General features: G+C 56.9%; 1 protein-coding gene across 1 annotated transcript in view; it reads left to right on the forward strand.

Moving 5' to 3' along the window:
- Positions 1-9,604: 9,604 nt before the first annotated feature.
- Positions 9,605-14,693, forward strand: part of SHANK3 (SH3 and multiple ankyrin repeat domains 3) — a gene marked incomplete at its 5' end in the record, with an annotated part of 48,751 nt that continues 43,662 nt past the window's right edge. The window contains 8 exons of the mRNA XM_081084070.1: positions 9,605-9,868; positions 10,002-10,388; positions 11,251-11,322; positions 12,972-13,080; positions 13,155-13,306; positions 13,401-13,568; positions 13,727-13,843; positions 14,173-14,250. Of these exons, the coding sequence (XP_080940196.1) occupies positions 9,605-9,868; positions 10,002-10,388; positions 11,251-11,322; positions 12,972-13,080; positions 13,155-13,306; positions 13,401-13,568; positions 13,727-13,843; positions 14,173-14,250 (1,347 nt within the window). The remainder of the gene's footprint in view (positions 9,869-10,001; positions 10,389-11,250; positions 11,323-12,971; positions 13,081-13,154; positions 13,307-13,400; positions 13,569-13,726; positions 13,844-14,172; positions 14,251-14,693) is intronic.

Consider the following 14,693-nt stretch of genomic DNA (forward strand, 5'->3'; position numbering starts at 1 on the left):
TCATTCGCATATCCGGAGCCTCTGCCAGAGGGAAAGACCTGGCGGAAACACCCAGGCCCTGTGGTCTTCCCCTGCCTGGTCCCCCTCCCCCAGCACAGGGATGTGCAGACCCGCCAGGATGGCGCGTGCGCTGGGGGCGGGGACACCCCAAGCTCTCAGGAACAGCTGGGCTCTGGCTCGGAGCTAATGACACTTCCCAGACTCTCTGATGCCCCGCCCACCCACAGTCCACTGACTGATCGGAGGGCTCAGATGAAACATGCACTTAGGGCCACAGCCACCTCCCCATGGACACAGCGGGAATATGAATCTATCTTGTGTTAATTTCTCCGGTTCTCAAGGCGTTCGGCTTGGATGGACGCACTAAGCAGCAGGCCAATGCAATATTACCTGCAGATCCCGGCAGAGACTCAGGTGAGAAGCCCCGTGGAGGCCCCGGCGGCTCCCTCCTATGTCAGTTGAGGAAAAACCAGCTACTTTGACAGGTAACCCCCAAATGCTAGCGACTTAAAACAATTGATGTTTATTTCATGCTCACAGAAGGTCCAGTTGGCAACTTGGGCAGGGATGGCGGCCCTCTGCTCCACCTAGTCATTCAGGGAAGTGCTGCTATTGCTGCCACAAGGATTTACGGTCATCCCAGGAGGGTGAAGGCAGCACAAGCAGGACTGGGCAACAGGGATTTGTGGGTCTGGGAGTGGTCCACAGCATTTCTACCCAAATCGATTCCAGAACTCCGTGGCACGGCTCTACTGGGTGCAAGCGGGGTGGGAGGTACAGATCGGCTGAGAGGGTGGTCCGCAGGGAGCTGGCAGCAGGGCATTTGCTTTCTGACGCCTTAGCTTGCTGCTGCTGACTGTGGCGACAGGAGTAACTCCCCAGGGGACCTCAGGGATAGTGTGTTTGCAATGACTCTGTAGCACTAAGTTCGTGGATTCAATCCCTTTCTGCTCAAACTAGGCGTCTGCAACCTACACCCAGACCCTAACTTTTACGGTCAGGGAGGTGAGCGGTCAAGGAAGAGGGAGCCATAGTGCCAGGAATCTCGAGGGTGGAGATGGATGAGGTCAGGATTGGGATGCACAGGCAACTCATGATCAAGACACCAAAATCGTCAGTGACTCAGAGGACGTGGTTGGCTAGAGGGGCCCGTCAGTCACCTCTCTGCTCCTCCTGCTTTGTGCTCTGGTGTGTATGTCTAATAAACGTTTTAAAATGCAGAACGTTCTCTTGTTCATTTATGCATTCGTTTAATATCTGCCCAGCAAAAAATCAATAAACACTTCTACAGGCTGACTGCTGTGGCTGAAGAAGAAAAACAGTTTCAACAAAATAATCTAAAGCCCCTGTATTATAAAGCACTTGGAGATGCTGACAAAAGTATAATAAGCATTTTTTTAAGATGCATAGCTGAGCTTGAAAGAAAGCAAGGTGTATTCCCAGAGACACGGAATGAAGTGGAATCTAAAAGCCACAGGGTTAGCCCATATGACCTCGGGGACAGTCTCAGCACCAGGAACTTAGAGCTTGGGGTTTTAATGGCCGCACAGGAGACAAAAGACAGGCTTAGGCCCATGCAATACAGGAAGTTAGAATTTAGATTCTCACACAGTCAGGACTTTTAAAGACCCATAATTTCAGTGAGAAGCTAGAGAGACTGAGAAAAACCCCTGCTCTCCAGGAAAGAGAAATGAAAAAGATTTTGTAATGATGTCACCACAAGATGTAAATCAAATCTCCCAAAATTCGGAAATATACATTTACCTTCAAATGGGTGTGAATTTTAAATATATATGAGGAGTGGTCTGGAATCAGTTGAAGGTTGTTGGTTGGTAGCACTGAGGCACTGCCTGAGCAAATGATCAGCCCAGCGCAGTCCCCCAGGATCCCACGGATGGAATGGGGCAAACATGGGATCACAATCTAAAGTCACAAAACATGGCTTGGCCAGCATGGCTCAGTGGTTGAGTGCCGACTTATGTACCAGGAGGTCATAATTCAATCCCTGTCAGGTCACACGCCCAGGTTGTGGGATCGATCCCCAATAGGGACATGCAGGAAGCAGCCAATCAATGAGTCTCCCTCATCGTTGATGTTTCTATGTCTCTCTCCCTATCTCTTCCTCTCTGAAATCAATAAAAATATATTTTAAAATAAAAATAAAATCACAAAACATGGAAGTATGCTGAAGATACTCACAGAGATAAAAGATGCCATTGAAAACCTGGAGAAACTATCGAAAAGGATCAGAAAAAAGAGAAACAGAAAAATCTGATAGATCTGAAAAGGAACAAAAATATGTAATAACTACATTTTAATGGGCAGGTTAAATAGCAGACTAGACACAGCTGGGAATTACTGAACTTGAAGATAGTCTGAAGGAATTACCCAGCACCCAAATAGACTAGGGCAGCGGTTCTCAACCTGTGGGTTGCGACCCCTTTGGGGGTCGAACGACCCTTTCACAGGGGTCTCATAAGACCATCGGAAAACACATATATAATTACATATTGTTTTTGTGATTAATCACTATGCTTTAATTATGTTCAATTTGTAACAATGAAAATACATGCTGCATATCAGATATTTACATTAGGATTCATAACAATAGCAACATTACAGTTATGAAGTAGCAACGAAAATAATTTTATGGTTGGGGGTCACCACAACATGAGGGACTGTATTAAAGGGTTGCGGCATTAGGAAGGTTGAGAACCACTGGACTCGGGGATGAGAACATTTTGCAGAAAAAATGTCACACTTTATAATTTCATTAAATATATTATAATGCTGTAGAACCATCACCACTATTTCCAGAACTTTTTCATCATCCTCAACAGCAACTCTGTACCCCCAAAACAATAACTACCTAGCCTCTCTGCCCCCAATCCCTGTACTTCTATTCTCCCTTCTGTCTGCATGAATCTGTCTAGTCTAGATACCTCTTGTAAGTAAAGTCATATGTTTGTTCTTTGTGATAGCTTATTTCACTTCACATAATGCTTTCGAGGATAATCCTTGAGGTCTAACATATTTTCAATAGGAGATACTGAGGAGACAATATTAAAGAAGATAATAGCAAACTAGCCAGGGAAGCTATTTCAAGTTGAATTTCCTAACTTCATTGTCCACATTGATAAAATGTCAATAGTCATACCTGCCTTATGGGGCTTACTGTGAGGGTTAATGAAACGATGTGTGTTTGGGACCAGGCTCCCTTAGGGGTGCTGGTTTCCTGTCCCCATTTGCAGGTGGGTTAATGGTTTCTATGGCTGGGCAGCTAGTTAAGAGGAGGGAATTTCTAAGTCCCTTCTCTGCTGGTCTGACCAAATCCTGTCTGAAGTCAGGGGAACCTCACCACCTGAGAAGAATCCACCTCATCCCACACTCTGGAAGGTTCCATCTCCAGTGCAGGATCTATGTCTCCCAAGATCTGTTTCACTTCCCCCAAATGCTCGGGATCAGTTTCTTCTATAGTCTGTAAGGCATATCTGTATTCCTCACCTGCACCCCCCACTCCTCCCCTTTCATATCACACTAGAGGCCCGGTGCATGAAATTTGTGCACAGGTGCAGTCCCTAGGCTTGGCTGGCGATCGAAGTGCACGCGTCTGACGTGGAAGGGCAGGTCCCAGCTGACCTGTGGGCCCTGGGCAGCACCTGGGCCCCTTTGTGCCCCCCTCTGCCTGAGCCACGATGCCCGAGTCCCCACGCGGAGATGCAGGCCAGGGCGCAGCGTGGACCTCTGGGCCGACCAGGGGCGCCACGCAGAAGCCAGGCGGACAGCATGCTCTCCCAGCCAGCCTCCCAGACCGGCTCCTGTGTGAACTCACGAGGAGCCTGACTGGCCCCTGCTGTCCTGGTGGCTGTGGCCTGGCTCACCCAAAGAGGCCGCGGGGGTGCGGGTGGGCTCCTCACAGGTGCCCAGCACCTGATCGTGGGGACTTCCCCGGTGCACAAGAGCCCTGGCGTCCTGGGGTAGGGTGGCAGAGGGAGTGAGAGCAAGCTTGGTGGACACCCCGCATTCTCACCGCACCTCCATCCCATCATTCTCACCCCCAGGTAGCCGGTGAGAGGTCGCGCCTCCCCCCAACCCAGCCAGGTAGGTGCCACAGGAGGTTGGTTGCCACGACCCACCCCCAGTTCCCCGTCCCAGCCCAAGGCCAGACCGATTGGGCGATCAGGCCCTGCTCGCACCCGCCTTGGCCTGGAGCTGCCTGCTCACCTTCTCCACCATCCCTCCACAGTCCTGCTCTCATCAGGGCCCATGGGGCGAGCAGCACCTCCACTGCCGCCTGCTGCCCGTGTTGTGTCGCTGATGCCCGCCATGCTCTGCGCCGCCCCCTGGGGGTCAGCACACGTCATAGAGAGTGTTCGAACTCCCAGTCGAGGGGACAATTTGCATATTAGGCTTTTATTATATAGGATTTTAAAAATATATACATTTTTAATTGATTTCAGAGAGGAAGGGAGAGGGAGAGAGAGATAGACACATCAATGATGAGAATCATTGATTGGCTGCCTCCTGCACAACCCCCTACTGGAGATCAAGCCCGTAAACTGGGCATGTGCCCTTGACCGGGACCCTTCAACCCATAGGCCGACACCCTACCCACTGAGCCAAACTGGCTAGGGCTATATCACATTTTTTTAATATTGGTTTTTTATTTTACAATAAACTTTGCTGATTAAAAAAGGAAGAAGATAATAGCAGAGAAATTCCAGATTTGATGAAAGACATAACTCCTTACAGTCAGAAACCACAACAAACCCCAAAGAGGACAACTAAAACTAAAACCACATCTAGACACATCGTGTGAAACTGAATAATATTAAAGACAACAGGGTCTTAAAAGTAGCCAGAAACTTATACAGAAAAAAAAATGACAATTATAAGTAGCATTTATGTAAATGGCAACAATAGAACCTAGATGACAAAGAACAGTAAGTTAAAAATTTGGCATGTAAATGACTGTTCCTCTAGAATTGCATGATTGCTAGTTGCCTATCCTAATATCCATCTTGCCTTCTTCGTTATTCACAGCAGCATGGTTTTATAGGGGCAGCAATGTGCTCACCTAAGAAAGAACCTCATTTCCTAGCCTAACTTGCATACAGACCCAGTTCTGGCTAATGAGAGGTAAGCGGAGTCATTGGGTAAGGTTTCCAATAAGTTCCTTTAGAGAGACAGACATCTGTACATGATGCAGAGGGAAACTTCTCAATCTGATAAAGGGAATCTACAAAATACCTTCAGATAACATTATACTTAACAGTGAAAAAATTGAACATTTCCCCCATATGACTGACAGCAAAGCAAGGATGCTTGCTCTTACCACTTCCATATGACACTGTACTGATGGTCCTAGCCACTGCAATAAGGCAAGAAAAAGAAATAAAAGGCATAAAGGTTCAAAAGGAGGAAGTATTTTGGTATTTGCTGATGCCCTGTTTATGTAGAAAAATCCAAAGGAACCTGTAAAAAATGCTACTAGAATGAAGTGAATTTAACAAGGTTATAGGCTATAAAATTTTACATACAAAATCAGTGTACTTTTATGTATTAGCAATAAACAGTTATAAAATGAAACTTGAAAAGTTTAGTTGCAATAATGTGAAATAACAAAATTCTTAGAAATAAATTTAACAAAAATATGCATACTTCTAAATAAGCATACTTTTCTGCAATTCCCAAGCCAAAAAATATAACTGATATTAGAAAGTCATAACAAGGTTTAATTAACAATACTACTTATCAAAACTCAAGGGACAGAGCTAAAGTGGCATTTGGTAATTTATAGCCTTAAGTGTCCATTGAAGAAACTAGAAAATGAATCATAGAAATAAAAGAAAAGGCAGAGAAAAATAAACAGATTAGAATTAAACAAATAGAAAATAGAGATGATAAACAAGATGAAAAAAAGATTCTTTAGAAATTTTTCCTAGTAAATTTAACAAACCAGACTCAGGATGAAAAAATACCTAAATATACTGATAGGCATTAATAACTAGGAGCAATAAAAAAGTCTACCCACAGAAAAGACCAGATCCAGTTTTATAATCAACTGAACCTTCAAGGATTCCTGCCTCCTACAAACTCATCTGGAGTTTGGGAGATGTCTGTCCTGAAGGCAGGTAGGTGTGAACAGCCTAGAACGGAAGCTTTGATTCATCCACTCAGCAAATATATGCTGAGTACCTACTGTGCCCCAGGCACGATTTCAAGACCTTGGACACATTGGCAACCAAACAGGTCGAGCTCCCTCCCCACAGAGAGCCCATGTTCTGGTGGCAAGACAGATACTAAACTAGTGAGTCCCATACAGCACCTGACAGTAGGTGCTGCTGAAGACAGAGAAGTAGATGGGAGTGAGGGGGTAGGGGCTGAGTCTACTGGGGGAAAGAGTATAGACTGGGCAGAAAGGAAGCGCAGACAGGGAAGGCCTGATTGCAGAAGCCCCTGCCCCCATGAGTTGTTTTGGAAACCAAGGGTGTGAGGTTCAAGGAGGAGTCAGGTGAGCCAGGAAAGAAAGCTTATGGTGTTATTCCAGGGTGGATGTGGGTCTAGGCCGCTGAGGCACGAGGAGGGCAGGGCTGGAATTCAGTGAGGAAGTGGCCCCAGGAGGGTTAGAGGAGGCGGGAGGGGTGAAGGAGGGGGCACACCTGAGCTGCAGTGAAGGTCAGTTGAGGCAAACACCTTGTCAGAAGAGTTGACCAGGGGGCACTTGGGGCCTCAGGGGAGGTGGAGTGAAGGCTGGAGCAGCGAGGGCCAGTGGGCAGGCTCCATCCAGGGCTGGGTTTGCCCTGTGCCAGGCACTGTTTGGGGTGTTTAGCTCACATGTGCTCCCCAAGGCCCTAGGAAGCTTGTTTGTGGTGGGAGAATGTGGGGAAGAAGTAGGGAACAACGATCTTTCTGGGACCCTGGTCCTGAAGGAAGGAGGGAGGCCATGGTCAGGTGAATCCTCACCTTCAAGGACAGAGGCAAGGGAGGCAAGGGGGCAGGGCTGGGCCAGGCAAAGGTGGACCTACTGAGGCAGGTGGACAGGAGCCTGGGGTCTTCTAGTCTCAACAAAATAAAGAGCACAGACGCCCGCGTCCTTGGCTTCCATGTCTGCAGACCCGCCACACGCAGGCACAGAGGCCCCGATGTGGGTGCAGGGCTTCTGGGTGTGCTGTTTTTGCTGCTGCGGGTGGTGGGGGAGCCGGGGAGTGTGGGCCTGGATTTCATGCAGATGTGCCATCCTGTGTGCCCTGCTCTTTGCGGAGCCAGCACTGTATGAGGCTCTGTTATCACCCTGGGCTGAGCCGGGCCAAGCGGAGACCATGAGTCCGATGGAGGGTGTCTCCCAAGGGGCTGGGCATCAGGGCTCAGGGCTCAGGGCTCAGGTAGGGAGGCCTGGGGAGGCAGGAAGGGCCCTGTGAGGTCCAGCCTGGGTGGGCAGGTGGGTATGTGGCCATCAGGCAGGTTTGCAGGGAGTTGGTGAAGGACTAGGGCTGCTCCGAGTCTGGGTGGGGGAGAGGCACAGCCTCCTCCTGGCGTCTGTCAGGGACTTCGGTGAGCTTGTCCATGGCCTTGCAGCGGCCACAATGGGAGGAGCCGCTGGGAGCAAAGGCAGGTGGAGGTGGTAGTGGTATGGATGGGGGGTGGCAGGGCCGCTTTGGGTGGGCATGGAGTTGGGGGCCGGGGTGACTGGGGAGGGAGGAGGCGGGAAGGGGCAGGAAGGGGCAGGAAGATGGTGGAGACACCGAGCACCGGACGCAGTCGTTTCCTCTCTCCAGGGCTGGGCCAGGAAACCCAAACTCTCATGCTTCCCAAGGTGCTTCCTGCAGATAAGTGGGCTTCCAACCGCCCCTTCCTGCTCCCCGCTTTCCCCACCCCTCCCATCCTGCTCCAGTCCCCAGAGGACCCTCAGCTCCCGCACTCAGGCCAGGCCAGTGGCCTTGGGAAGGGCCTGGACAGGGAGGTGGGCGGTCTGGGCATCCTGGGGCAACGCTTCCCGGCAGGCAGTGTCTGCTGAGAAAGCAGGACAGACAGACCCACAGTCAGCGCTGGAGGCGGCTCTGTGGGGTCAGTGGATCCTGGGGGACAGAGATTTTCCCTAAAGTAGGTGGACGGGGGTGGAGGGGCCAGGGCTCCCTCTGCGGGTAGAGCTGGCCCTTGGGACGCGGCCCCTGCCCTGGGGAGGAGGGGGCCAGAGGCTGCCCCGGAGGCAGAGGGATGGGCACGGGTGGTGTGGTGGGAGGCCCTGGTGGTGGTGGTGGCTCTGTGGGGAGCCGGCTGTTCTTGGAGGGAATGTCAAACACTTCCGCGTGGGGTGAGGGTGTTTCCAGGTTGCCATGGGGAGGGCCCGGGAGGTGTTCTGTGTGTGGGTTCATTCAAGTGTATTCCTGGGAGCCCAGGGAATCCAGGGCTGCGCCTGGAGAAGGCGGGGGCGGCCGAGGTCAGCGCATTTTCTCCAGGCGCCAGGGTGCCCCATGTTGGCCGGGCTGTGAGGGCTCACAAGTGTGCGCTGTGAGGGCTCGCAGTGTGCCTTCCCAGAGGGTGCGCGGCTCTGCTGGGAGGGGCAGGGCCGTGTTTTGGGGGAGTTCTGGGGGAGTCAGGAGGTATTTCTCTGGGGTTTAGGGATGTTGCGACGTTTAGTGGCGGCTGCTCCCAGAGCCCTGGGGTGCAGCGTTTGGACGCCCTGGGGTAGTTCCGTAGGCCCCGCGGGTGGGGGGCCGGGCAGGCTCCGCGGGGTGGTGGTGCCAGAGCTAGTTCTTCCCTGCGCTCCCCTCTCCTCCACCCACTCGCCACCCCTCCTGCGTTGCCACGACAACGGGTAAAACTAAAATTCTCTTCCTGCCGCAGGTGGAGTCTAGTAGCGCCCCCTCCCCTAAACCCTTCCTCATAGGTCGCGCCCCCCATCCTGCCGTCGCTAAGGTGACGGGGAGGGGGCGTCGGGCGTCGGATCTGGGCGAACCTGGAGCCTGGAGGGGGTGGGGAGGCGAGGCGGGCCTCCGAGTCCGGAGCGAGCTCCCCAAACTCGGCGGAGAGCCGCGCGGAACGCGGTGGCCGCGAGGTGGCCTGGCTCAGGGAGCGCACAGGCCCGACCCCGCCCGAGGTCCCCACCGTCGGACCCGGGCCGGGGGCAGGCTCCGTACCTGTCAGTCCCGGGCCTCGGTGGTGGTGGGGGGCGGGGGAGGGGGGTCGAGCGGGGAGGTCGGGAGAGCGGGGCGCAGCCGCTCCCGGACACTAATCCCCGATTCTCTCTCCTCCCCCCGCCCTCCTCCCGGCGCCCCTCCCCAGCTCCAGGACCCTCCTCGCCGCCTCTCCCGCGAGGTCCGCGGAGGCTCGGCGCAGCCGGAGCCACTCCCAACGCCCAGGCCCAGGGCTCCCGCACCCGGCAGCCCCCAGGTCCCCGCCCGCCGGTGCCCCCTCCGCACCCCCCGCCCACCTCACCCAGGACCCTCCCAGGCGCCCCGCCCCGCCCCGCCCCGGGCTGGCCCCGAGCCCTGCCGCCCCCGCCTCGGCGCAGCCCCCCGGCCGCCCCCGCTTCCCTCCGGCGCAGGCCCCCTCCCCCCGCCGCCCCCGCCCCCGGGGAAGCAGCGCCGCGGAGCCCGGGCCCATGCAGCTGAGCCGCGCCGCCGCCGCCCCAGCGGAGCCCTCGGCGCCGCTGTCCCCCGCGTCGGCCCCGGCCCCCTCCGGCCCCCTCCCGCACAGCGCGACCGACGGGGCCCTGGCGGGGGGCGAGGGGGGGCCGGGGCGCCGCGTGGAGCCCCCGAGCACCCCGCTCCCGGCCGCGAGCAGCCCCGGCCCCGGCGCGGGGATGGACGGCCCAGGGGCCGGCGCCGTGGTCGTGCGTGTAGGCATCCCGGACCTGCAGCAGACGGTGAGCCCGCGCCCGGCCCCGGCCGCCCCCTCGCCCGGCCGCCCCCCGCCGTGCACTCCGAGCTGGGCGCGGGGGACCCCCGGCCCGCGGCTACTCACCCCTCCCCCGCCGCCTCCGAGGGGACCCTCCCCAGCGCCCCGCGGGGCGGGGCCCGGGGAAGCACCGCCCTTGGGGCGGGCGGGGCCTCGCTGGTGGCCGTGGAGGCGCCGGTCCGCAGCGTGGGCTCCCGAGTCCCGGATTCCCGCGGGGAGCCCGGGGCGCGGGGCCCTGCGCTGCCGAGCAGGGCAGCCGCGCTCATGCGCCCGCTCCGCCGCAGAAGTGCCTGCGCCTGGACCCGGCCGCGCCCGTGTGGGCCGCCAAGCAGCGCGTGCTCTGCGCGCTCAACCACAGCCTCCAGGACGCGCTCAACTACGGGCTCTTCCAGCCGCCCTCCCGGGGCCGCGCGGGCAAGTTCCTGGACGAGGAGCGGCTCCTGCAGGAGTACCCGCCGAACCTGGACACGCCCCTGCCCTACCTGGAGGTGAGCGGCGGCCGGGCGCGGCCCGGGCGGGAGGAGGGCGCGCGTGGTGCGACCACTGAGCTCCGAGGCGTGAGCAGTTCGTGTGGGAGCGGGGGCTTTGTGTGCAGGGAGCGATGTGAACTGTGTGTGCGGTGCGTGCAGCGAGCCGTGTGGTGTGAGTGTGTGTGTGTGTGTGTGTGTGTGTGTGCAGGGAGTAGTGTGCCGGCCTGCAGTCAGCAGCGTGTGCGGTGGGAGCCCAGAGCGTGATTCCAGGGGTTGGGGTGCGAGCAGGGGTGCGCCCAGAGCGTGTGTGGAGTAAGCCAGCGCGTTATCTGTGTGTCGTCAGCCTCCTCCCGGGAGCCTGTGAAGGCAAACCTAAGCCTCCTCATTTGCTCACCCATTTGTGCTGTAAAGGCCAGCAGTGCCCTGTCAGGCATGGGGCACAGACTCGTGGTTTGGGCGGAGGGATGCCAAGTGCAGTGAACAATGAAATAAGCATTATGGTAGCTGAGCTCCCACTTGGCTTGGCCTCTGTGGTGGCCCTGGGTCAGTTCTGCTCAGAGAGTGGGTGTCAGGGAAGGGAAGCCTGAATCCAGGTCTTGGAAGAGGAGTGGGGTTTTTCAGGGAATCCTGGGGGCAGGAATGAGACAGAAAGCCCACCGCAGGCCAGGGACAGCTAGGCGAGGCGTGTGTCCCTCTGAGCTGGTTGGCTCTGTGCCCATGGTGGTGGGGATGGGATCTGTGTGGCTGGCGAGAGGGGTTCTGTGCTGAGGGGGTGATCTGCGTGAGGCCTGAGCCGCAGAGGTAAGCAGGACTTGGTTTTGTGCGAGCGTTCACTCAGCCCAGGAGGATGCCTTTCCCTGCCTTATTTTTACCCGAGCAGTTTCGATACAAGAGGCGAGTGTATGCCCAGAACCTCATCGATGATAAGCAGTTTGCCAAGCTTCACACGAAGGTAAGCAGGCAGCCATGCGGCTTCGGCTCAGCCTATTTTGTCCTGTGGTCAGGGGCACAGAGCAGGGGTGGGGGCTGGAGGGCTGGGCAGACTCCAGGCCTCACGGGTCCGGGGTAGGTGGTCTGGTGCCGGGTTCTGGTAGGATCAGAACCTCTGGCCCACCCTGGCTCAGGAGGATGGAGTGCGATGGGGCACATGCCTTGGTGAGAACCTGGGGCGGGGGAGGGGAGAGAAGTGAACAAGCACCACCATGGTCACTGGCGGAGAGGGGATCACTCCGTGGTCACCAGGGCTGGGCACTTGGAGTCAGGCATCTCGTTAGTTCCCTCCGGGAAGGGACTGTCACCCTGTGTGGCACAGGAAGGTACTGGTCCTGAGCAGTTAAGTGGCTTGCTCACTGCAGCCAGTGAAGCTGGGCTGAACCCAGATCTGCCTGACTCGGGCCTGTGCTGGGACACCCCTGTAGGTCACTCCCGGATGCCATTGCGAGGGGGCACCTTGCTGCCTCCTCTGAATGCGGGAGGGGCAGTGTAGTGCTAGAGGCCCTCCCCACAGGTGGACCCCCTGAGCTCCCACCTCAGGTTCCCATGAGCCAGGGGATGTTTGCTTGCTGGGCACTTCTCTGGAGCCTAGACAAGCTCCAGTGACCCCTCCGTGACCTTGGAATCTCCATGCCAGACTTCTCTGCTGCCCAGAGCACGTGGTGGTCAGCGATGTGACGCTGTGGCTGCAGAGACTATTGTGGCCCCTTTGTGACCCTGTTACCCTGGTTCCTCCCATGGTTACTTCTCCTCCAAAGTCCCACAGGATACTGGTGACTCCTTTTTTTTTTTTAAGTATATTTTTATTGATTTCAGAGAGGAAGGGAGAGGGAAAGATAGATAGAAGCATCAATGATGAGAGAGAACGATTGATCGGCTGCCTCCTGCAGCCCCACACTGGGGATTGAGCCCGCAGCCTGGGCCTGTGCCCTGACAGGAATGGAACTGTGACCTGGTTCGTAGGTCGATGCTCCGCCCCTGGGCACCGCTGGCCAGGTGACACTGGTGACTCCTGCTCTTCAGCGAGCCCTGCTTGTTTCTGGGACGAGTCTCAGCCTCATCCCACGGCCCTGTGTCTCCTCCTGCCTGGGCTCCAGCTGCCCCACCCTGACACCACCCACCCTGGATCCGGCTGAGGCCTCTCCCTCAGTCGTCCTGAGCAACCTGAGGAGACCCCCTCCTGTGGGGTGGTCCCCGTGCTGCCCTCTCCCGTTTCTGGTGTGCTTGTGTGTTTCCAGCCGGGCACCTGCCTGTGCACGAAGCTTCTGTAGCAGCAGGGACTCGGGGGCTTTGCTGGGCAAGGTCCTGGCAGAAGCGGGGCCACCTGTAAGTGGAGACGACCCCGGGAGGCCTGCCAGGGGGCGAGCGCATGTGGAATATGGGCCAGGGAAGAAACAGGCCACCTTAGACCCCCTAACAGAGCCCTGATGGGGACGGGGGGTGGGTGGGCTGGTCCTTGCCTGGGTGGCCTTGAGGCGCTAGAATCAGGCGCGGAGCCGGGGCAGCGTGGACGCTCCCCAGGAGGCCTGAATCTGGCTGTTGGAAGGTGGGTGACGGCCTGATGATGGTGGTTGTGATGGGGCTGACCAGGATGTCCGGGTGTTCCAGGCGAACCTGAAGAAGTTCATGGACTACGTCCAGCTGCACAGCACAGACAAGGTGGCCCGCCTGCTGGACAAAGGGCTAGACCCCAATTTCCACGACCCTGACTCAGGAGGTGAGAAGCAGTCGGGGAAGGAGCATGGCTCTGGAGTGGCCGGAACATAACCTTCCTCTGTCCCTTGAACCCAGAGTGTCCCCTGAGTCTGGCGGCCCAGCTGGACAATGCCACGGACCTGCTGAAGGTGCTGAGGAATGGTGGTGCCCACCTGGACTTCCGCACACGCGACGGGCTCACGGCTGTGCACTGTGCCACGCGCCAGCGGAACGCCGCGGCTTTGACCGTTAGTACCGGTGGGGCCGGGTCTGGAGGGGCATGTGGACCAAGATGGGGAGGAAGTTGGGTCCAGCGTGGACACTGAGGCTCCTCGCCCTCAGACCCTGCTGGACCTGGGCGCTTCACCTGACTACAAGGACAGCCGTGGCCTGACGCCCTTGTACCACAGCGCCCTGGGGGGCGGGGACGCCCTCTGCTGTGAGCTGCTCCTCCACGACCATGCTCAGCTGGGGACCACTGATGAGAATGGCTGGCAGGAGATCCACCAGGTGGGCAGGGAGCCCTGTCAGGGGGGTGAGGTCCTGGGCTCTGTCGGGCGTAGGGGCATTTTTGGCTCTCTCTGCAGGAGTTGGGATTCCAGCCCCCCTGCAAGCGTGGGGGTCCCAGGCTCTGTCAGAGGCCCAGCAGCACCCCCCTCTTCCCCTAGGCCTGCCGCTTTGGGCACGTGCAGCACCTGGAGCACCTGCTATTCTACGGAGCTGACATGGGGGCCCAGAATGCCTCGGGGAACACGGCCCTGCACATCTGTGCCCTCTACAACCAGGTGTGACTGTAGGTGTACACGTGTGTGTGGGTACGGGTGATCCCGTGCAGTGACTACATGTGTGTACATGTCTGATCCGGTGTCTCTCCATGCATGCTTGTTCTGCGTCTGCAGTGAGCTGTGGCCCTGCAGGCCTACGTGTGCATGTCTGTTTCCTGAACACACGTGTGTTCTGAATCACAGGTGTGCATTGTGTGCATCTGGGCCTCCTGGGCCAGATGGGACCTGGTGTGTACTCCTGCCCTGCTCCTCTCATGCCATGCGTGTGTGCTCTGAATGTGTGGGTGTGTGCTGTCACCCCATGGCCCTCACTCCCACACTGCCAACAGGAAAGCTGTGCTCGTGTCCTGCTTTTCCGCGGCGCCAACAAGGATGTCCGCAATTACAACAGCCAGACGGCCTTCCAGGTACCAGAATGCGCAGGAGCGAGAAGCCACTCCCCGGGTGTCTGTCTCTTTGTGGCTAGACCTCTCTGGATCTTGGTTCTTCCCTGAGGCAATCTCCCCCGGGTGGGGTGGGGGACCGGGTGGCCAGCAGTAGGGGACTGACTGATGGGGGTGGTCACCGTGGATAGTGAACTCTCACTTTCTGGGACAGGTGGGTCAGAGGGCTCTGGGGCCAGGGGAGAACAGATGTGGGTCTGACCTTCCAGAGACAGGAGGGTGCAGAGGTGACGGGGGTCAGAAGGGTGGTCTCAGCTCCTGACTAATTTCCGTATGTTTCTGAGTCCTTTCTCTGGCCGGGTTTGGTTCTTGGCACCGGATGACTAGATGGAGGGGTGTCCATGTCTCCTGAAATGTGTGGGAGGAGTTGGGGACCACGGAGAGAGCTGGGGCCTACCAAGGAGATG

Source organism: Myotis nattereri (genome assembly GCF_964212035.1).
Source record: "Myotis nattereri genome assembly, chromosome: 2".
NCBI classification, from domain to species: domain Eukaryota; kingdom Metazoa; phylum Chordata; class Mammalia; order Chiroptera; family Vespertilionidae; genus Myotis; species Myotis nattereri.